Source organism: Pezoporus wallicus, unplaced genomic scaffold, assembly GCF_028554395.1.
Source record: "Pezoporus wallicus isolate ANWC-B61680 ecotype Strahan unplaced genomic scaffold, APGP_CSIRO_Pwel_v1 scaffold_11491, whole genome shotgun sequence".
NCBI lineage: Eukaryota > Metazoa > Chordata > Aves > Psittaciformes > Psittacidae > Pezoporus > Pezoporus wallicus.
This window is the reverse complement of record NW_026642649.1, coordinates 9459958-9481219: the sequence shown is the minus strand read 5'-3', so window position 1 is coordinate 9481219 and position 21262 is coordinate 9459958. Positions and strand designations below refer to the sequence as shown.

At 43.3% G+C, this 21262-nt stretch overlaps 2 protein-coding genes across 6 annotated transcripts in view; one reads left to right on the top strand and one right to left on the bottom strand.

The window, feature by feature from the left end:
* The window catches only part of LOC130611014 (cytochrome c oxidase assembly factor 1 homolog), a 51838-nt gene that overhangs the window by 23238 nt on the left and 7338 nt on the right, over positions 1-21262 (bottom strand). Inside the window, exon 1 of one of the 5 annotated variants that reach the window (XM_057431283.1) lies at positions 17735-17886. The exons of 2 other annotated variants lie outside the window; for them this stretch is intronic. In XM_057431283.1, the coding sequence (XP_057287266.1) occupies positions 17735-17782 (48 nt within the window). In that variant the 5' untranslated portion in view covers positions 17783-17886. Of the gene's footprint in view, positions 1-17693; positions 17887-21262 lie in introns of those variants that run through there. 2 more of the 5 variants (XM_057431285.1, XM_057431287.1) reach the window with 2 other exon arrangements.
* BLVRA (biliverdin reductase A) overlaps positions 18735-21262 on the top strand; it is a 43726-nt gene continuing 41198 nt past the window's right edge. The window contains exons 1-2 of the mRNA XM_057431281.1: positions 18735-18858; positions 18977-19082. The gene's annotated coding sequence lies outside the window, so the exon portion shown is untranslated. The remainder of the gene's footprint in view (positions 18859-18976; positions 19083-21262) is intronic.

Genomic DNA, 21262 nt, shown 5'->3' with positions numbered 1-21262 from the left:
AGAAGAAACATAAGAAAACATGAGAAATTTAAATAGTTTTCTGATACAAGCTTTTCATGCCACCAATGGACTTTTATAAAGAAGTATAAAGAAGAGTATGTATGGGGGTTATGTTGGAATGGGAAAGGGCTATATGTGACACTGACACCAGAAAGGAGTTACTGGGAGCAGCAGTACAAAGTCTTGCACTATCAAATGCTGGCCTGAAGGACAATGGGAGCAACTGGATGGTTTTTATCTCTATGCTAAAGGAGCAGTTGGTTATACTGCCCTTTCTTGCCTATTTCTCTAGCCACTGAGGTTTTAGTTGGGGGAAACTTTCTCTTAAACAATGCTCAGCAAACTGCAAGGAAAAACCAAGATTAGCTTTTTGAAATGTTGCTTTATCTTAGGGATACAGTAACCTTAAAGGATATGTAACAGATACTACATCCTGGATAGCAGCTTTTTGAAAGGTTACTGTCTCTTTAGGGCTACAGTAACCTTTAGTGGTAGTGTATATGGGGAGAGAGTTTTCACTTTGGCAACACTGCTTTCTGATCCTTGTTTTTCTGCCCCAGTGAAAAAAGTAGACTGCCGCTTTGCTTAAGTAACTGGCCAACTTAGGAGATGTCTTCTGCACTTTCCAGCTTAGGATGTGAACTTAAGTTGCACAAAGAAATCTTGAGCTTTTGTCATGGCCAAGAAACAAGATGGGTTCTGGCAGTGGGCAGGGCAGTTCCAAGGATCCACTACAGGTTTCTGTCCTTAGCACTGCTGTAACTGAGGAAGTTCTTGAAACACAACCCAGCATCAGCACAGTGCTAACAAGAACACATTTATTGTAGGTTTAGTACAACAGGGAGAGATCTGGCAATGTGAATGTCAGCTACATAGTACTGTGTTCTAGTGATATTTCCTGTGGCTTGGTTTAAAACAGTTGATGACAGGCTGGTGACTCTTACAATTCTGAACTCAATTATGCAATGGATGCAGGCTTCTGAAGCCTGACTTACCGTGTCAGTGCGGTAATGGAGCTCAATATCTATGGCTTGATTTTTGGGCAGCTGAGGAAGTCCCGTAAACACTCAGCATAACAACAGGCTTTTTGGTGCCACTCCTCTAGAACTGTGGTTCAGTATCAGTATCACCTGGTCGCCTCAAGCCACCTAAAAAGGTCTCCTGATATCACCTGGTAGCCTCAAGCCACCTAAAAAGGTCTCCTGACAGCTCTTATCCAGACTTCACCTAGAATAAAAGGGAAAATGCAAAGGAGTGGGTATGTAGCAGAGGCAGAGGAAGAATATTCAGACATTCCTGAAGATTCAAGAGGGTGCCTCTACTCCCACTGCAACAAAACATCTAGTACTGTCAGTGGTCATGATTGCCTTGTAACCAATATACAGTAAAGCAAGAAGGTAGCACATGACACTTTGACATGACAGTAGTCCCATCAGAAACATCAGGGATCTCCTGCAGCTTTGCCCATCGTTATTCACAAAAACCTTATGAAAACAACCACACATTCTTTTCATTAAACCATGCCTGTTGGCTGTCTGAACAGTGCTAGCAGTACTTATTAAGAAGTAACAGACCATGTATTTCAGTCCTACAACTAAATACAATTTCCATAAAAGGCATTCCTCCTATACAGCTCTTCCTCTGTTGGCAATGATTAATAAATCCACAACGGTCCATGGGTTGGGACTTTCTGTTTATCAGTTTACCCAATTTTTATGCACTAGCCCACCTGAAAAGGGATACATTCATGCTTCAATGGTACTTTTGTTTATCAGTCTCTGCACATAGGAGCTCTGTAATGTACCAGGTGGAACAAAGTAGAGAAGCTAATGTTTTTAAAGATGAAACATTTCAGGCTTCAGCCAAGATTTTTAAACTAATAAGCTCTGTGAGAAGCAGAGTAAGAAAATCTGGGATCCTCCAGATTTGGACCTCTTGGACTCTCCAAGGCCAACTGAGAGCACAGGTCCCTGCAGCCTCTACCCTGCAGAGAAGACCCAGTCACCTTCTTCCACAAACATCTAATATCTTCAATGTCTCAAAGAGCCTGTGCCTCTCTGTCAGGTCTGCTGTAACAGGGAAGGAGGATCTCAAACTGTTAGACACGGATGCAGACACACACACAACATGCATGCCAAGAACAGTAATTTCCATCAGAAAACAGGCTGAACTAGGTGCAAGTCAGTCAATAGACAGACAACTTTCAAGACAGCTGTTTACATACTTGTTAAACATTGGCAAAACTCTGGGAACAGGTCTGTATGCTTGTGACGGAACCATGCACCATGGCATCCAAACAGCAGCCCCTTGAGTGCTCCCAGCATGCAGCAGTTAATGTTACAGTATCCCCATGAACTGTCCCAGGAGATGAGACTTCATCCATTGGTTGCTCAGCTTTAATTAATAGGACACTTTTCAATTACACATCAATGACATCTTTTGAAAACAAGGTTTACACCTACTATATTTCTTCTGGACAAAACAGTCTGCTCAGCTGTATTCCCAGCCGTATGTTTTGTTTCTCCCAGCCTGCTGGCAGCCACAGCTACTTAGAAAGAGAGTAAGTTATGTCAACTGCTAGGATTTTCTACAGTACATATTACATCACCTTTCCTGAGAAACTTGTCTGAGCAGATCCCTTTTCTTGCTTTCTTCTTTCATAATGCCCTTCACATTCCTCTTTCAATATTTGCTGTTCTCTCTGTGGAAGCTCAGTTGCTGGCATTTTAAGGAAAGGTTACATAGCAAAAGGGTCACTAATGAAGCTTTCTCCTCCCTATCCCATGCTCCCTGAGAGAAAACTGTAGCATGTGGCACCTTTAAAGAAAGCATTCATTGATGGTTTCAGGACAAGAAAAGGAATTAGGGGTATAAATGACCTTGGTCATTTTAATTCTAACAGTGAAGAAATAAGGATGAAAAAGAGCAAAAGACAAAACAAACCCCAAAGATGGCAAATTATGCTTTGGTGCAAGTAGTAAGCCAGATCCCTAAATTTTACCCTCAGCTCTGACACTTAGGTGACTGTGCCCCTGATCAAATTGCTCTGTGCCTCTGCTTGCTTCTTTGTGAGTTCTGGTCCTTATAAAATGACCTTGGAAATCAACAGTTATAGGTCTTTCAAAGTGTCCTCTAGATAAAATGTACCAGCCAAAGTCTGGTCCAGAGACAACCGAAGGTGGTGGGAGCCTGCCCAGTTCAGGTCCATAGACTTCAAAGTAGGTAATGTAAGAACGAAGTACATTAAGTTTGGGGTTAGGATTTGGAATAAGCTGGGAATGAAGGCTAGGAAAAAAAAAAAAAGATAAACATTTCCAGCCAGAGGTACTTAAACTTGAATGGCTTAATATATACATGCTCACCAGTGAACACATGCACATGTGTGTGAGCTGGCATGTGAGGTGGTTGCTTGCTGCTTGTTTATGAGGGCTCTCTCACAGTCCCTCGCTACAGCAAGGCAAGTAGTGCAGTAGTTGACTGGTATGGTCCCTTGTAGGGCATCATCTCAAAAGCATGGTGAGGATGGTGTCCCTGCCCATGGCAGGGGGGTTGGAACTAGATGATCTTGAGGTCCTTTCCAACCCTAACTATTCTATGATTCTACGATTCTGTGCTTCTTTTGACTAAAGCTAAATGGCTGAAGTTGGGGGTATCTTCTATTCAAATGCAGCTCCTTCTTCTAAACACAGTGGCTCTTACATGATCTTCTTGAGTCTGAGTCTTTCTGTACAAACAATGGAGAAGGAAATCTAATTCCCACTGTAGGAAAGGAAACACAGCTAAATGAATGCTGTTAGCAAGGGTAAGCGTATTATCTCTGCCTGTTGAGGGCCCACTGAGGTTGAACAAAATCTTTTCATTAGCTGCAGTAGAGTGTTTATTACACTCCATTTGAATGATCTGTTTAAGATTAAGCATTTCTGGAAAAACACAGTGCTTTTACTCCCAAAGCATTTTCCATTCCATGGTACTTGGTAATGCTTCCATTTAGCAAAATGCTGAACGATCTGATCTGTGTCATGTTTAACACAAAGTGTAACTGAAGAAGCCTGCAGTAGTGTTCTTTGGACCTCTGGTTTTTAAGGGATCTGTGAAAAATCATTAGAATAAACAAAAGCAAACTATTTTGAGCAGGCCTAAATTTAGTACAAATAGGTCCTCATCTTTACTGGAAAACTTTTAAAGGAGCCAAGAAAACCAAACAAACAAAGGAATTCAAACCCACTGTACTTCAGCACCGAAATCATCTAAAAATCATCTTAATCCTTTTAGGATTCCCAGCAATCTGGGGAGATAAATAAAGCAAAGGGTAATGAAACAGTCAAGCACTGGGTACCCCGTTAATGTATCAGCATGCTGTTGATGGTATATAAACAATGCTAAAAGAACAGGAAATTATTACAGCAGAAGGCACTACTTCATTTACTATTCAGCTGGGATTACTGCTTAGGAAGTCACTAATACACACTCATAATGAATACTAGAAGTGAGCACAGGCAGAAACTTGCCTGTTACCCAAATGAGTATGACTAGTGCTGAATGTTTCTCTCACTAATCTTTCTTAAAGCCTGAACTTAACTTCCAGAAAGGCAAGATTATTTGGGAGGTTCCGTTTTCACACTTAATTGCAGAATCAGAGACATGGAGCTCTTCCAGGAGCTCTTTGGGTGTTGGTTTCTTCTGAGCAGAAAGAACATGAAAGAGTAACAAAGCCCAAAGCACCTGCTTCAAACTTGTTTTGCCAACCTGCCAGTTGCGTGTTGGATTGGGAATTTCCTTCTCTTTTCTGGAGGGTAGAAAAGAAGCGGGGGGAACTAGCCCATGGTAGTATTCTTTACATGTTCCAGTTGATCTGATAAGGAAAAAATTCTTCCCTGTGAGGGTGCTGAGGCGCTGGCACAGGGTGCCCAGAGAAGCTGTGGCTGCCCCATCCCTGACAGTGTTCAAGGCCAGGTTGGATGGGGCTTGGAGCAACCTGCTCTAGTGGAAGATGTCCCTGCCTGTGGCAGTGGTTGGAAATGGATGAGCTTTAAGCTAATCCATTTGAACTTCCACCCCAAACCATTCTATAATTATGTCACTAGCCTCTGCCTGACCAGGGAAAGGCTATGGTGAATGAGAAACAGTACTAAGAGATCAGATTGAAAGGGAACATACCAAACTAATAGATGCAGTGTGGGGTCCCTGGTATGGCCAGACTCCTCCCATGGTACAGTGCCCTTTTTGACAGAAACCACCCACAAGACTATGTGAGTACTTTCCCACTTCTCCTGTCTTAGGAGGCCCTGGTGAAGAGGCAGCTGCCTTGTTCCAACCGATTGGGAAATGTTAGACATGAGGTGTGTCTTCCAAAAGGTCTGAATCAGGACTGCAATGCCAAGTCAGATGCCAAAGAAAGGAGGCAACCTCAATCCAGACCACCCTTTTCCCTTCCTGAAATGCCAAGGTTGCTGATTTTCCCACGTGCCTTTTCAGTTGCTAGGGATTTCTGTTAGAAAGGGATGACACAGTAACTTAATTTCTAAAGCATCCAAAAATGCTGCAGTGATAGATTCAGATAATGGTATTGAGGAGCACTTGGCATCATATACAGAAGCCCTGCATTGGATGGGCTGCTATCACACGTACAACCAACCCGGTTAGTAACAGACTGGAAGCTGTAGCTTCTACAAAGAAAAGGCAGACTCAGGACAAATAAAGGAACATGAAATAGGAAAGGAACTTCTGACCATACTTGCTCCCCCATCTTCCATTTTTACCCCTTCCTTCTCCACTCCATCCCTTGTCCTCCTAGCCTTTAGCAAAACCAAAAATGGTACTGGTGGTGTTACATATACAGATCACTTGTCAAAGATTTGTCTCCTCCCTCTCTGTATGAGCTAACCCTTCCCAGCAAGCTTTAGGGGGTGATGAGTCAGTGGTATAAAGAACTGACAGACTAGATGTGGTATTTATTTTCTTCTGCCTTTTTTTTGAAGCATGGCAGTCTCCCACATCCCCAGGCATTGAGGAAGGGTTAATCAAATGCACTGCAGCTGGGAGCTCGAAGGATAGTGTCCATAAAACCTGCAGCTTCCAGTAAAAGCCTTGTATTTTTTGTGTTCTTTTTTGGTCCCTGGCATTGCTGGGTATTTACTCAGCGACACACTGTTAAAAGTTGCAACATTCATCTTTAAACATTAATTACCAAGGCATGAATGCTTCAAAAATCCACTGCCTGAGGCCAGGGCCTAGGAAGTGGAAAATGTAATTTCACAAAGAGATGAGAACAAATGCTGAGCCTTTTAATTGCAGGTTAGTACAAATGACTAACAGTAAAGCAAAAATGGCTTGGATGTATTTGTTGTTCTGAATGCCGAATTCAAAACTCAGCAGTGATTTGCCTGGGGTTTGGTTTTTATTCCCCCTGCTTTTCTTTTTGTAGAAGTCAGAGAAGCTGGTGAGTTATGGAGAGGTGCAGGAAGTGTATTTCTGAAAATTCAGTTAAAATCAGGTACTAGATTGGAAGAGAGAAAGTAAGAACACACTAATTGATGGATGCAAAGTCAGGCAATAGATGCAATAGTTGGACAGTTACTGTGCTCATTTGGAGTTTCATCTTGGGATGAAGGCCGCAATGATTCTCAGTATCTATCTCCATCTCTCTCCGTTCTCCTGAAATCTACCTGGAATTACCAACAATATAACAATGACTGGACATGCCTCACCACCTGTGGCAACACAAGATTAAATGCTGCTGTGACTCAACACTGTTGTACTGGGTGTCCCAGCCTGAAGCCAATGGAACCATTGCACTAGCAATGGCATCTTCATCTCCACCCTTCTGGCTTTGCTGCTGTCAGACTGGGGACAGCCCTGTGTGAGCACCTTTGCAGGGTATCAGAGGCACTTCTTTTCCCACAGGAGTAGAGAATTAGTTCATTCTAGCCCCTCATCACCCCCTCAGTGTTGGCCATGCCAACACACTTATGGGAGATGTAATTCATGGTCTGGTGGGTCTGAGGCTGGTTTCTTGTGTGATGGTCCTGAAGCTGCAGTTGTTCACCAGAGCCCAGAGGCCAAAGAGACTCCATAATGTGACATTCTTCTAATGCTGACGTTCACCTGGAATCTTCAGTCCAGCTTCTGGGTGTGCTCAGAAGCACTTCTGACCTCACAGCACTAAACAGCTTGGTGCCTGCCTCTCCAGGATTGAGAAATGGCATGCCACTTCACTACCAGAAGGGCCTGATCCACTAGGTGTATCCAAAACCTGCCTAACCCATCATGTTTCATCCACAGGAGCAGAGAGAAGACAAGAAGATGGTGGTGATGACAGTACTTGTGTCCCATCTCCTCTCCCCACTTGCTTCTATCTAACAGTTCTGTACTGAGAACTGCTTCCCTGTGACCTGGGAGATCTGGTTTCAACATGCTCTGAGGATGCTCTCTTGCTGAGTCAGTCTGCACCCTTCTGTTAAATGGGGAATAAAAGACCTTCTTTACCTCATGGCCATTTTCACCAGGCCTTGCCCACATGCCAATTTTTGCAGATCAACTCATGGTCACACTGTCAAGAGTTTGCTCTCTTCTGAGTGGGCTGCTGCAGCCATGCTGCACAGTGCTCTGCTCTTGTCTCCTCTTCAGCAGTCATTATTTTCAGTTCAAAGTACGGAGAACACTAACAGGTGTATGCTGTGGGCAGCAGAGCAGTGCTGCATCAAGAGTACTACAATGCCAGGAGAAAATATTGTGTGCTCTAGGAAAAGGACGGGTGAGAGTATAAATTATGCTATTACCTAACCTGGAATAACTTGGAAGCACTGTCCTTGTTGAAAATGATACATTTGGTGCCTTCCACATCTATCCTGTCTGTCTGGAGCAAACCCTGGTATGAACTACACAGCTGGTGACACTTAGGTTTGCCCTTGGGGATACCAACAGATTTGTTCCAGAAGAGAGCTCAGACACTGACAGACGTCTGACATTCTGACCATGGGGAATATGAGTGACCAGGAAACCCATCCCTGGAGCAAAACAGGAGTGCACTAAGCTACTAGTACAGACACAGCATTTTTAAGCAATAGATGTTCTATTTTGATGGGACCCATGAAGTTCAGGAGAGGTGTCTCTGCTGAGACCACCTCTACTCAAAGCACCAAGCAGAACATCACACCCAAGTGAAACACAGTGCTGTCTAGCAGCCCTCAGTTGGTATGGTCAAATAAATAATGACTACGTTCATTTTCTCATTATTTCTTTCTTTCACACTTATAAATAACCCAGGTGGGCGCTGCATTTGTAGGGTGCTGCCTGGAAGCATGAAGGAGAACACTGAGGCATGCACTATCTCCCATCCAGCAATCCAGTGACCAGTTTCAGTTCTGTTTTATTGCAGGTATGACCGGGAGACTGAGACAAGTCTCCTGTGCCTCTGCCCTCTTGAATGTCACTGCTGCTCTATGGTAGCCCAGCTGCCACTGTGTTTCCCTGCCTGCCTCTAAGATGATTGTCAGGCATAGAAAATATTAATTAAATTTTAATTAATAAATTGAATAGTGTGGGGTTAATTATAGTTATTTACAGGGAGTGTATGGGATTTGGAGGGCCTACCTTCTGGTGTTTCTGCACAAAGTGTTGCCTCTTCCTCTAAGCTCTAATTAGCTGGCTTTTTGTTTTTAATAGCCAGTCTCCAAATGATTGCTCAGTAGCTCCCATTTTGTTCCTCATCAGCAGTTCTTCAGCACAGCTGCTACAGAAGGGAAGCAACCCTGCAGTTTGCCTTGCAGGGAGTAGGTGATAAAGAAGCTATCAGAAGTAGTGTAAGCCAACAACATAAAAAGAAAGGAAAAAACCTGAGAGGCTCAGCCCTCAACATTGTCTAGTAAGGGGACTGTATAAGAAACAAAGGACACAGGCAGCACTAAGAAAGAAAAGCAACATCTGAGGCTGTTGCAAGGTCAAATTTTTTTTCTCTGTATGCAGCCCTCTTGTCCTGCTGCATGTTCTGCCTTCCTGCATATGTGTAGTGCCAAGAGTCACCAACAACAGATAAGCACCTGGGAAAAAGCAGGCTGTTCCAACACAGTCAGCTGCACAACGTGGAATAATTTCTTCTCTACTTCTTATTTTCAACCTACATGCTTCTTCCTTTAAAATCTTTTCAAAATCTAGATGGATTTAAGCAGCTGTATTTTAAAACCAGTTACTTTTAGTTGCTCAGTGGATAGCTCTAAAGAACAAGGGTCCTTTCAGGACACTGTTAAACTAAAGGGACACAGTAAACACGCTGTGCCCAGTTTATTCCAATTTTTCAATTTCATGCTGCTAGATGCAAACCAGCAGAGCCTAAGAACCAGCACAGAAGAGAGGTTTGGGGGTTATTTTGGATATTGTCTTGTTGGTTTCATTTTCGCAGAAGCGATCGACATGATCAGCAGGCTTTCCCTCGAGTGTCTCCTCCTGCCTGCTACTGCTCAGGACTGAAGTGCTGCCACAGAGGGAGCAGAAGGCAGTGACTAGAGGATGAGGACTGGCAGCAGTGCCACAGCCAGCAGCTGGCCTAGTGCCTGCCTTCTCCTTCCTACTGCAGCAGCTGGCTCTGCATGGCAGGTACAGGAGCCAGGGTTTGGCTCCTGTTGAGAGGAGATGGGGTGAAGACAAGAGTGGGGGGGGGAAGTATTGTTTTAATTTGTAACCAAAATCAGTAATACTAGTCAAGGAAAATGGGGACAGACTGGCCAACATGGAGAGCAGGATATCCCCAAAACCCAGCACTGATCCCTGTGGTTTCTGAGGTCAGGAAAACCATTGTCTAAATTAAGAAAGCTATCTTCCAACCTAAGAAAGGAAACACAAAAGCCAGAATTGCTCTTGCATGAAAGCTTGCTTTGAAAATTTGACCCATTCTTCTTTGCAACAAAACTGTTTTACTGCCCAGGGGCTCTCCAGCACCAAAGTGTCTCCTCACCCTACACTTTTGTCTGAAAAACCTCAGATCACAAGGCCAAAACTCTGCTCCACATCTACCTTCCACAGTCACAGAGAATCCCCCAAAACGGAGAAGGTAAAGCATGATACTGTCTTTGAGTATTTACAGTTGGGTCACCTGAGATGCTTGCCGGTGCTTGTGATAACTCAGCTGCTTGCACCAGTAGTAAATGCACATCCAACAGCAGCAGTGCCCACGCTGCAATAGCAGCTGCTGCAAGGTATCCTTAAAAAAAAAACCTAAACCCTGAATAGTGACCTCAAATGGGCTTTCCTCCTCTTCAACAGCAAACCTAATTTTGTACTGGGGAGGTAAAGATCCCGCTGCTAAAAGCTTCTGCTCCTCCCCGGCTCAGCTGCTTATTTAAGTCACAAGATCACAGTCACACATCTGATTATTGGTGTATCCCCTATGCCGGTCACCCCTGTGCTGTAGCCAGGCAAGGCGAGCACAGGCTTGGCTGTAGGTTTAAAGTGCCGAGAGCCTTTAAGAAGGCTGAGTGCCCAGATTAGCGCAGCAGCTTCCAGCCGGGGCGACGGTGCCCGTCTGGCTGGGGCCGGGCTGGGCCCCGGCCGGCCGGCCGGGCGGGCAGGGAGAGAACTGCCGACAGGCTCGGGCTGCCGGTGCCACCTTCTGGACACAAGCATCATTCACCTTTCTCTGGGATGGAAGAGCACGAAGGGAAGTGTCTTCCTTTCATTCCCCAATCCTGCTTTTTTGTTTTTAATGTCCTCTTTTTAATCCACCATCATGTCGCACATCACTGACGGGGAGAAGCTCCAATAAGGTGGTGGCAGCAGCAGGATCCAAGACGGCTCTGCAGTGCATCCCACCTTCCGTGAAAAGGTACGTGCTGCAAGCTCAGGAAAATGCTCCCTCCCTTTAACATTTCCTCTTTGTCAAGCACTTCTGAGAAACATGGGAGAAGTAGAGACAAGACAGTGGTGCTCAGCTTAATGGATGTGTGCGTTCTAGGCCAGGGAGGAAAAGCAGGAACAATCAAGGGCACACTGGTTAACACCAGTGGTACCACTTCAAGGCTCACAGAGTATCAATTTCAGCAAGGCCTAGCCTGTGAAGAGGGGTCTGACTGGTCTTGCTGTCCAATTAGATTTAAAGGCCATGTGTGAACACAGACATCATGAAGTCTTGCTATTTATATCAATGGCAGTTGTGTTCTTAAATGGAATTGTCCTCCTTAACCACAATCCAAACCACAAATTGTCGAGCATGGTTATACCACAGGCATTACCACCAGCAAAGCTAAGGTTAGAGAGGCCACTTCATTCTGAAACAATCCCAAATTGTATCTCCTGAGGACAGCAGCTGCAGTTCTACCTATTTCTTACAGCTCCAGAGTTGGACCCAACCACTGTCTTCCAAGTTGCAAACAGGATGCACCCAACATAGCCTCAAAACCAGCTAGCAGAGTAATAAACTTGGGAGCAACTTTTAGTGCAGAGAAGAGGTCTCCAAGGAATGGTTTAAAGAGCACAATCAGGAATGGCAGACCAGGAAAAGCTGTGAGGTTGCAACCAAATACTGAATTGGTAGAAAGCAGAGAAACCAAAAGGAAGAGCTATGGGACAAAGGAGGCAGGCTGCAATGGTAAGTTGCAGGCTGCAGAGTGCAGAGCTACAGGGCTCCTCACTGAACATGTTCTTCCCCAAGCTTAAGAAATGTGGAGTTTGAAGCTGTCAAATGCCTGCTGCAGTTACAAGGATGCAGCACCTAATGAAATATGTTTTGATTACATGTAGTTTAAATCTGTCAAGCCTTCCTTTAATATGCCCATAGCTTAATGATAAATACCAGCCGTGTGGCCATTAAAGCTGCACTGTGGCTTTGATACTGCTGTGTTGCTATGATGCAATTCAATTTCAGATGCTGACCCATTTAGGCAGTCAGTTTTTACAGTTGGACTCCATTTGAGTTTAGTTGCTGCATAGCTGGCCCAAATACATGTACTGTCACTGCTTGTTCGTGCAGTGGCTTCACTGCATTTCTTTCAGTTAGATTTATTAAAAATAGCAATAGCCTATCTTCCACAAAGGTGTAATCAAAGTAACTGATAACATCAGTTTACACATGTCAAAGCATCTGACTCCTACTGCTGTTAAGTCTCACTTCCAATCGCTTTTCAGGAAGGACATACTCCTGTATGAACTAAGTTTCAACAGGACCTGGGATTCTGAGCCCTGCAAAAAGGGATTCATAGCTGTGCTTCTCTCTAGCACTGATACTTGATAGTGTTGTGTACTTTATAACAAAGGGGGCCAGTGAAGTCCTTATACTCTTTAGCTACTACACTGAGCAAGATCTCTACTTAGAAATTCTATGATTTCCGGTCTGTATTGATTTTAATAGCATCTTTAGCATTCAAGCAGCTGTTTAATGCATTTTGACCCCAAAGAAGGGCATTTGCATTAGTATTCCCACTAGAACATTTGTCTTTTCGTGTCCATGCATTAAGGTCCTGTTTAAAATCTGTCCATGTCCCTAATCTCTCTGGGGAGCTCTCCCTGAATATTCAATGCTAGTCCACGGTCTGTAACAAAAGAGGGAGGGGGAAAAAAGAGACAGAGAACAGTGTTTATGCCTAAAGTTCAATAGCTTTTTAACATAAAAAACATATGCACACACAAAAGCACCTCAACTACAGAGCCTGGTATTTCCACAGCAAAGATCCATGTGCAATTTTTCAAGTTAACTAATTTACTGTTCAGGCATAAGGCATCTGAGCTCCAGATGCACTCGTTCAGGCAGCCAGGGCCATAAATAAAATAGGAAAGAATGCTCTGACTCTAACATGGGTTTTGCAGAGATGTGTTGAAGGTCTAGCAGATGGGTTTTGCTGTCTCAGCTTTTACCTGTGTCACAGAGTAAATGCATAAAGCTGCTTACTGACTCCTTCGATACAAAAGCTTTCCTTTTGCTCCCATATGCTCCTGTGAAGATGCAGCTAATTTAAACAATGAGCAAAATCCTACCCTCTAGGGAAGCTGATGGCAAAACTCCCACTGGCTCCAGCAGGCTTGGGGTGTTGCTCAACATAAATGCAATTGGCTGAACTTGACTAACAGCAAAACCAATACTGTAATGAAATTTGTATTCTTTCACCTACAAATCTGCCACCTAACACTGACCCTGGTGCTGCTGTTTCTTGTGGAAGAGCAAAAGCAGTGACAAAGCTGCTGCCACTGAAACTGGGCTTGCTGCAGCCTCAGCCCATGCTGGAAAGCAGCTCTCTTGCATGGAGGGGTGAGAAAACCTCTCTTGAATGTATCAAAACATTCTGTCAGACCATTAACTTTCTTATGCTCAATCTACCTGCTGTTCTAACAAAGCAGAAAACTGGAATCCTGCATTTGAAAGACAGATAGCAAAAACTTTGGATTTTCAAAGAAGTTTACCAGTTCAGAAATCAGTTTTTTCCCCTCACACAGAGATTTCAACATCATCATCCAGTCTAGCAGTTACAAACATCTGAGTATTCTTTCTGAAGCCAGTGTGCTGTTTGGGCAGATGGCACAGAATTTTTACAGTCCATTTCATCCCTGATGCCTGCAGCTAATGCTAATGGGATACATACACACGGATACATGCACAAACACACGTGCATATACAGACATGTTAACAGAAGAAAACATACCTGACACTTCTGATATGGGAATTAAATTGGTGAAGGAAAACTCCTGAGCTCAGCATGTGCTAGAAGTACATCCTCAAAACTGTACATCTGGCTGACTTTAGGAAAAATAGTGCACTATGAACAACTAAGCAACACTTCCCAGTTTAGTATTTCTGGAAAATCAGTTTATGCCTCTCTTAATCCTTACCAAAATACATTTGCTCACCTGTATCACTTAGTTTTAAACTATAACCACTTGGGTGCCCATATTCAGTTTGGTTACTGTGGATGCTCACTACTCACCACACTTCACTTTGATCCACCCCTGCAAACCTTAGATTATCTTGCCAGAAATTCATGAAGCGATTTAAAGGTATATTTGACTCATTCCATTTCATAACCGGGCAATACTTTTTTTCCCAGATCTAAAAAAGAAAATCCCAGTACTAAGGACAGAAAGTTGACAAGAAAAAGAACCCCCAGCCTGGGACTCCCTAAGACCACAGCCTGCATCAGGAGGTAGCAACAGGGGCAACTCCAGGGATGGGAGGTAGAACAGGCAGTAGAGGGAACAGGCACCAAGGGAGTTGCCAAACTAATGCATGGCTTAACTATGGTTGGGTATGTCCTTCCAGAGCCCTCCTTAAGAGGCAACACTTGACTCAAGCATGTTCTTGCAACATGGGCTCTGCTCGTCTTTCTCAGTGCCTCGGTTCAGTCCCTCCTTACAGCCCCCAACCCTGACAGCTCTTGGGAGTCCCGTCCGCCCCCCCATGATGCACCCCAGCTTCTAGTCAAAGCACTGCTTTGTAATAGAGCTTAGGGAAAGATGGAGGAGGAAGAAAAGAATAAATATATTGGAAGACTGATGACTCAGACTAACTAGAGAATGTGCTTACAGCAAGTTTGTTTCATCAATGGCAGTCCTCTGCTGTTTGCTTTACCCCTTTTAGACTGGGTCATCCCAATTCTTTTATTCCATTTAATGGTGACATAACTAAGTGGCCAGGAGGAAGCTGCCTCACCTATCATAAAAGCACAGTATGTAGTAATCATAGGAGGCTACTGTTCAGGACAAAGCCATGAACTCCGCTTTTAAGAATGCGCTGGGCTGTAATTCTGAACAATGCATTTATTAGCAAACTCCTGGTTTTATAAGCTGCAAATCAAGACACAGCCTCCTTCAGCACTCGGCTGGCTTTATGAATCATGAGCCCTGCAGTGCATTGCCCTAAGACTTTGCTTTAAAAATACAATTGTTTGCTCAACAGCAGAACACTCCAGCCTCTTCTTTCCACAACTGCTGCTTAGTCTCAAACTAGAATGAAACAGCAGCTCTGGAACTAGATGCACTTAATGTCCAGTTAGTATCTATGAGATCCAGTATAAAAGCATCACGGTGAGTTTCTAGGTCTGACATCTGCTTGATTAAGCAACATATTCAATATCTGGTTACTTTGCAAACTATCTGCAAAATACTTTGCTATCTGCAAACATGGCAAAAAAAAAAAAAACTATCTGCAGAAATAACTGCAAAATATCTGGTTACTTTGTAAACCAGGCAGCTAAGTAGAACAGGTCTAATTCAGAATCAATCGTGATTTTTTTTGGGGGGTCGGGGGGAGGGTGGTGGTGCTAGAGGTTTCCCAGATATCCCTTATTTCAAAGCAGGAAAAAAAAACACAATGGCCAGCTCTGTACCAAACCACAGGTCAATAGATTTCAATGGTCCAAGGTTAAAACTGGCAGCCAGCTAGCTGCACAGACTTATCCCACAGGTATTAAACAGGAAACTTTTAAAGCTTAAAAATAGTTACAGTTATGTGACTTATTCCTGTAAAAAGATTTTTATCATGTACATGAAGACTAGAAGCTTTCCTCCTTAGAAATGTTTGTGTTCGACACTTCCTCTGTAGCACAGCAAGTCTGTGTTTTACCCTTTTGCACGGGCTGTGGGTCGAATTTTGTTTTGCTATTTTGTCCTTTTTTCTTTCACAAATCAAGCTGTCAGCAGCATGGGAAGTAAATCTGTAACTGGGACACGTAAAAAACCCTTTTCTGAGACTGCATCGCTGCCCCCAGTAAAGTCACCCTTGGAAACAAGAGCATTTGAGAATAAGCGCACTGTGAAAGGCTTTTCGCTACGGTTGTTTTAGCTGAAAAGGGACAACATAATTCAAGTAAAATACTCCAGAGATTAGAGATGCTAAAAGTATGTGGTCTCTGCTAAGTTTCCTGCTACTGCAGGCCACAACCTCTAAGGAGTACTGTATTTGAATATCTGCTTTGCTGGCGACAACACTTTTGGGCTGGGAGATAAACCTTGTTTTCTTGGAGTGATATGAAAGCTACACAATAATATATGCTCCTCTCCTACTACTACAACCACTCCCAAAGCTAAGTAAATCCAGCCCAATACCAAAGGGCCATGTGCTGAACACAGCTGGTTGCTCCATGAGTTGCTTTAGTCTGCTATTAACTTTGTCCTCTGCTCCTTACTCACCGCTCTGTATCACAGCTAGTAGCTGTACTGTCCACATGTCCAGCCTCCTCCACCCTCAGCAGATCCATCCCATCTGTCCTCAGATGCCATATCTAGTCACCACTTCCCAGGTGGCCCAGTTTACCTAACCTTGATCTCCTGCTGGACCCTGAAGCCTGTCTCCACTGTCAGATGCACTATGCTCAACCAGCCCAACCATGTCATTAGCAGTGCAGCTGCAGAGCCACCAACCTGCCAGTATGTATGTGGCAGACCACTTCTTGGCATCTATTAATCATATATTGCATAAGAAACAGTCCCTTAACGCAGTCTGGTCGTTCCACTCCCGAAACATGGAAAGGACATAAAAGCTTTTGGCCATGCAGAAAAGGAACAAAATGAGTAGTAATTAACTCTCATGACTACAAAGGCTAACAACTTCAGCACTGGCAAAGGGGATCAGAGGCAGCTGAACTGAGAAAGAACTTCAGCAGAACAAGTATTTGCCTGGGAGCAAACACTGCCAAAGTGCTTATTTTAGAATGAATAGTCATGTTAGTTAACTAGAGCTAACTATTGAACAAATAGCTCACGTTACGGCATACCGAGGTACACTAGATGCAGACTTTGATCTACTGACTGACAGACCTACTGCAGTGTTGGTTTTTTTTTCAGAAATTAAAAAAGAAAAACAAACATAAAATTGTCCTTCTTGGTTTTGGTGGAGTCTTCTCACAGATTAAGCAGAACAAAACCTGTTTGAAAAAAGAACCTAAACTGGACTGACTTACTGCAGCATGAGATACTTTCAGCGTGAGCATGTGGTTTGCAAAGCAAGAAAGAGCTACCAAATAAAAAGTTTTCCCATAAATTCACAGGTGTGACTGTTAACCCCTTACTTGTACCTCCATCAGGACAGGCAAGCTTTGGTGCACTATACGCCTTTGTCATTTCTGACCACTGAACACAATTGCAGCCTCTCAGCATTGGGATTTGGCCTGCTGTTCAGTGGCATGCTATGTAGCCTGCCACATCCCACATGCCACTTACTTAAAATACCACGGTCGACAATGAATATGACTCCCATGGTTTTCAAGAAGTAGGGGAAGAAAGCTTGGGGGCTTTAGGAATGTTTTTTTCAGGCAGCCAAAATTAATCCTGAAAATTACAAGTAAGATGTGTTCTGGTGATCATCATACAAGTAAATGCATCTCATCTGAAAACACCCACAAAAAGTTTCTTTTTTACATGAACTGCTTTACACTGGTCATAAATTGAAGGGATTTGAGGGATTTGACAGGGATTAAAGATTCACTTGTCAGCTGCTATGTCCTTTAATAAGCTTCTTAACATCTATACTGACAGAAGCAGCATGTCCCCAGTTCAGGAGACTAGGCTGTCTCTGTCCAGGTTTCACTACAGCTCTGAAGGCCTGGAAAAAGTATTAAATGCAGTGAGTCTTCTGCCCCTTTTAGGGAAATAATCTACTAAATAGATTTGCTTCAGACCCAGTTTTTGTGGAATGGACAATAAAGGTACTAACTTAATTTCCAGGCGCTGCACAAAGCGCGTGGGGCTCTTCATGCTCTACTGAGGAGAAATTCACATACCAAAAACCTGCGTTGTGCTCTGCTATGTCCTATTCTTGTACCTCCTGCCTCAGTTCAGGTCCAGAGCAAGCTTCTTCCTCCAGGCTCATTCAGCTCGGTAAGGATTGCCTTCCTTGTAAAGCACTTGAGAGCAGCTAGGAGTTCTCTGCCACAGGCAATGCAGCCACTGACCGTCTAACCCAGACAAGACAGCTTAATCCCTGTTTTGCACTCTCCCCTGTAACATAGAGATGAAAAACATTCTTTCAGCTTTCCAGCTAAGTATTTTTCTACTTTTTAAATAGTATGCTCTTTAGAACACAAGGTTGACCACATACTTATCCAAAACCAAGAACAAATCACCTTTTGCTTTAATTCTTTGGGACCTCTCGAGAATGGCCTTTGTTTAGCAGCATTTTTAAAGTTCAAGCTAACTGCAAAGCAGACCAGGCAGATTCTCGCTTTGAGCCCTTAGGTTTATTTGGTTTCCATCCTCCTGTCTTTCTATGCTCTGGGCAATTCCAGCCAAGTTCCTTACTGGTCTCTTACACTTGTTTTGTGCCATCTTACGCTGCTGAAGCCATGCAAGTAAGGAACTGTAATAACAATACCAACTGCTCAGCTTTGACAGGACATGGCTATTTTTACTGGATTACTTTTCTGGCACAGCACTTAAAGCACCAAATGATTTGACACCTGTAATTTTATACTTGGAATAACACAAGGTATTCATACTTCTTTTGTAATGTAAGATAAAAGCAAACACTACATATGTTCTCATTCCAGTGCTGCTGTCTGGCAGCTATTTGCCTAAGGAAGAAAAAAAAAAAGTACTGTTACATTACAGAATATGTGGAAAAGTAAAAGCTATGGAAAAGTCATCATTAAATAGCTAACTTATTCCCCTGCTAGCACTAGACTGCTCCCTGCAGCATGTTTCAGAGTGTTTTGTCCAGTCTGGTTTTACAAGTTTCACATTACTTTCATTTATATATTTAATACAGTGCTGAGTCCAATGTGGTTTGGTGCTGCTTATTTTCCTTGTCTTTCAACTAGCAGACTCAGTGCTAGACCAGCTGTTCATATAGAGACAGCTCCAAAACTACTGAAAAAAAACCTGGACTCCTTCCACGGACTTCAACAGGCTTTGGATCAGGCTCATGAGAAGACAGTGACTACATTGCATGTAAGACTAAGCAGGTTACAGTCAGCAAAGTAGAAAGAGGATTAGCTGTGTACAATCTGAAGGCATATTATTCTGCGTGCTTCTGAAGCAACTGGCTAACACACTTTCGCTTTCTCAGAGAGAAAGGGCTCTGCCACTAAGTCAACGTCACCATGCCAGCAACGAATTTGATCTGGAATCTGCCCAGTTAGCCTGGTTACAACTGGGATTTTCCTAAACTGGAGGTGAGAAACTTTATTTTCTAAAATAAAATGCAAAACCAGTATGCAAATACTTTCTGCTTCCCAGTTTATGTTTGGGTCTGTAGGTTAGAGACCTATGGAATGAGTATTAGGAGAAACACAATGGGTTTTTCTCTTTCCTCTGTCATGGAAGTATGGATCATCTTTCTTCTTTGGAACCTAAAATGAATCATATTTGGTTTAAAACACACTGACCTTCGCTTTCTGTCACCAAAACAGATGGGCAGCCCCAAACCTCTAATTTGCCTGTATTTTAGAGCATACTGGTAGTTCAACACACCCCCACAGTGTATGCTCTGAGTGCACACCTTCTGAAAGCTAGAATGCCTTTTATTAGAAATTATTTTTGGGGGGGGAGATTCATTCTGAACAACATAATCAAACAAAGATGGTGGTGCACGGTTATTCTTCCAACCCTTTCAAATTCATAGCAGTGTTAGAGTTAGTGCTGCTCTCAGCCACTGAGAATGCTTTCATCAACTACACTGATTTTTTCTTCTCTCTCTGTTCCCTACGGATAGGGTACTTCGTGCATTGCTTTGTTGTACGATGTGTACAGTTATAACCTACGCTAAAAGCATGCCATTAGTGAATGAACACTGGGTGTGGGTGTCAAGCAGATGAGAATGTTCTTTTGATCTTCTGTGCTCCACTACTGTGGCAGATGGATGTCTAAACTGCTTTATTAATGTCCTGAAATGTTCCATCATTTCTCAAACAATATTGATGGAATAATCACAATTTTACCATGTTTTGATTTTCTGCTCTTTCAGCTCTAATCTAGGTGGAGTAGGGGAAAATATGTGTATATATTTTATTAATTCTCCAGGTGTTTGGGAGGGATATTTCATACGCTTGACACTCTCTGAGGCAGTCAACAGAAGCTTCTCAAATTTCTGTTTAATTTAAAAGCAGTTTACACACAATATGGAAGATGTATTTAGCTTTAGGTACAATTTTGACACTAGTTCAAAGGCGCAAGATAAGGGATTCAAGGGTTTTTTTGAGAGTATCTTAGAACCCGAGTAAGCACGTTTAAAAGCACAGAGGTTTCTGAATATGATAGCAACGCTTTTAGGCTCCAACATATGAAGAACCAAGGAAAAACAAATAACCCAACTAGTTTGAGGCCACAGAAGCATATTAAAGGAAGTTTACGTGCAATTGCCTGTAAAACCATGACATATAAAATCCTTGATAATCCTTCAAGAAACATGATTATTCTGCAGTGGTGTGACTGTGAATCCCTCCGGATTGAATGACCTAGCTATAAATGACAAGTGGGAGACAAGAGGCAAAGTAGGGTCCTGCCTGTATAAGAAAGAAATCAAACTACCGCCTCACAGGCAGCTGAGCTGATCTAATAAGTGACTGTTGCAAAAGTGTGAGGTCAAGTCTCTCAGTCACTTTCCCAGCCTCCCAGCTGCACTTGCAGCAGTTCAGATACTCCTCTGATCTTTTACCTTCTATCTGTCACTTAGTCAGGTGATTTACCTCACTGTTACAGAGAAAGTAATCCCCCTTTCTGCTACTTTTCTTCCAGGCTGATAGGTCAAAGTGGCTAACGCATGCCAGCAGCAGCACAGAGTAAGCAGCAGGATGATCAAGAGCATGGATTGCTGAGAGGGCAAAGGACTGCAGACTGCTACCTCTCACTTCTGACAGTAGCAAACTGTGAGATTGTCTCTGGGTGTCTTGTGGAAGCACACTGCAAGCACTTGTCATTGGAAGGGAAGGGGGAATCAAAGGGAGAAGTGAAACAAGTATGGATCCTGACCATTGCTGCTTTGGAAGAGTGTGGATTTAAGTACACAAACTAGAGAGGTAGGAATCCCATACGTTTGCAGACAATTTCCTGGGTAGAAAAAAAGCATGTGCATTTGCAGCAGCTGCAGCACTTGCTGCAGTGGCAGGAGCCAGGGGATGTATAATCTATATGCAAATAGCTGCATAGCTCCCCCATGAAAGCATGGGGCTGGCTGCATGGAGTCTTAGTAGCTGCACAGTGTGTCTAGGTTAAGCCTGCTGTTTCTGAAGGGTTTTGCTCTTAACTATGCATGGCTGGACAGCACAGCACATACAGTGCTGCTCCTGCTAGGCTGCTTCAGGTTCTTTAACTGCAGTGCATGTTCACAATGCTAAGGCCCAGGGTTTCCAGACAC